The sequence below is a fragment of the Phaethon lepturus genome, unplaced genomic scaffold (assembly GCF_000687285.1).
Source record: "Phaethon lepturus isolate BGI_N335 unplaced genomic scaffold, ASM68728v1 scaffold40060, whole genome shotgun sequence".
Lineage (NCBI taxonomy): Eukaryota > Metazoa > Chordata > Aves > Phaethontiformes > Phaethontidae > Phaethon > Phaethon lepturus.
Window position 1 is genome coordinate 24526 of NW_010514939.1, and position 1554 is coordinate 26079.

The 1554-nt window shown below is 43.3% G+C and overlaps 1 protein-coding gene across 1 annotated transcript; it reads right to left on the reverse strand.

Annotated features, from left to right (window-relative positions):
* Positions 1 to 859, reverse strand: CEP19 (centrosomal protein 19kDa). The gene is made up of 2 exons (XM_010294384.1): positions 679 to 859; positions 1 to 362 (listed from the first exon to the last, which is right to left on the reverse strand). Exons 1-2 carry the CDS (start codon positions 806 to 808, stop codon positions 1 to 3), a joined length of 492 nt encoding a protein of 163 aa, XP_010292686.1. The 5' UTR covers positions 809 to 859.
* Positions 860 to 1554: the final 695 nt, after the last annotated feature.

Below are 1554 nucleotides of genomic sequence, written 5' to 3' on the forward strand. Positions count from 1 at the left end.
TCAGATTTCTTCACCTGACTCCACGTCCCAGCCACAGGACTCCAGCTGCTCATCCTGTGGAAACTCAACCTCAATGTCATAGATGAAATCTGGGTCGTCCTTCTTCTTCCTGTTTTTTTCAAAGAGATCATCCATGATGCTCTTCCTTTTGGCTAGTTCCTTGTCATCTAGTTTGTTCATATCCTCTTCTGGATCAATAGTCTCTTCCTGCCGAAACTTTTCCAAGCTCTCAGCTAGGCTCTCTCCTCCCAGATGACCTTTCAACAGACTGTACAGCTTCTTTAGCTGACGCAGTGAGACTCGTTCTAGGTAAGCCTTGTGCCGAGGGTTATTCTTCAGCTGCTCAGCAGCCAAGCTGCAGTCTAAAGAGAAAGCCACCATGAAGAATTACAGCTGCAAGCAAATCTTTTCCCACAAACAGATCCTCTTCTCCCAAACCCTCACAAGTGAGACCTCCAGACATAGCAGAGCCACTGCTCAGGTTAAGATGGAGCCCTGGGCTCCTCAGAGGAGAGACTGTTATCCCAAAACAACCCCTCTTTGCACTCCCTCCATGCTGGTGAGAAACTACCCGGCGGTTACTAAAAATGCTGTTACTAAAAATGCTGTTACCAACTACCTGCTCTTCTCACTGCGTGTGGAGAGGACTTGGGGAACGCTACAAGTAACGCACCACACCTGAGAACTTGGAGAAATTTCTGACAGGCATGATGCGCTGGCGAGTCTTCTCCTTGTTGTCGTCTTTGTAGATCAGGATAATGGATGGAGGCTGAAAGCAGATGCCGCACTTCTTTGCAATATAAGTCATTACAGTTCTTGCTGCTGGCTCAAACGTGGTCAGTTTTATCGGAGGTGTCCTCAGCAATGCCAGAACTCACTGAAAAACAGGAAAAGACAAAAGGGAAAGAAAGTGTGAGTGTCTTTCGGTACTGTTCTTTTCATCAGGGTTAGAGTGACCCAAATTCAGCAAAAAAAGGCAGCCACAGTGTAAGTCTCTTGTTTCAGCAGAACCTGAACACATCCCTACATGCTCTGTGAGTGACTCCCAGCTGCTGGTTTACGCCTTTGTCACTATTTGGGCTTTGAATCAGGATTACGATTCACACACAGGTTAATGTTTTGGTCTACCAGCTAAATGAAGTACTGCACAGTCAAATGATACCTAAAAGATGGTTTTAAAAATATTTTTTCATTTTTAAAGTAAAAAATGTCATAAAATAGTAAATCACTGTATTACAGTTTCTTCACAAACAACACTTAGCTGCATATCGTGTCCATTGCTCTGGAAAACTACGAATTGTTTACCTGCCAAACCCTTTTCTGCTCTAACCACCAGGCTTTTAACTTTGTATCACCTGACAGTTCATATGAAAGCTCCAGGTGTGACTTCAGGGAGAATCCCATTTTTCAGTAAAGATACAATGCTGTAAGCTTGTTTAGGCATATTTGGAAAAAAACGTAAGAAAAATGCAGCTAAAATGAAAATCTGAAATGTCTGGGAACCCCACTGAAAGAGTTTCTACAAAATTAAATCTGAATGTTGCAAGAGATGCA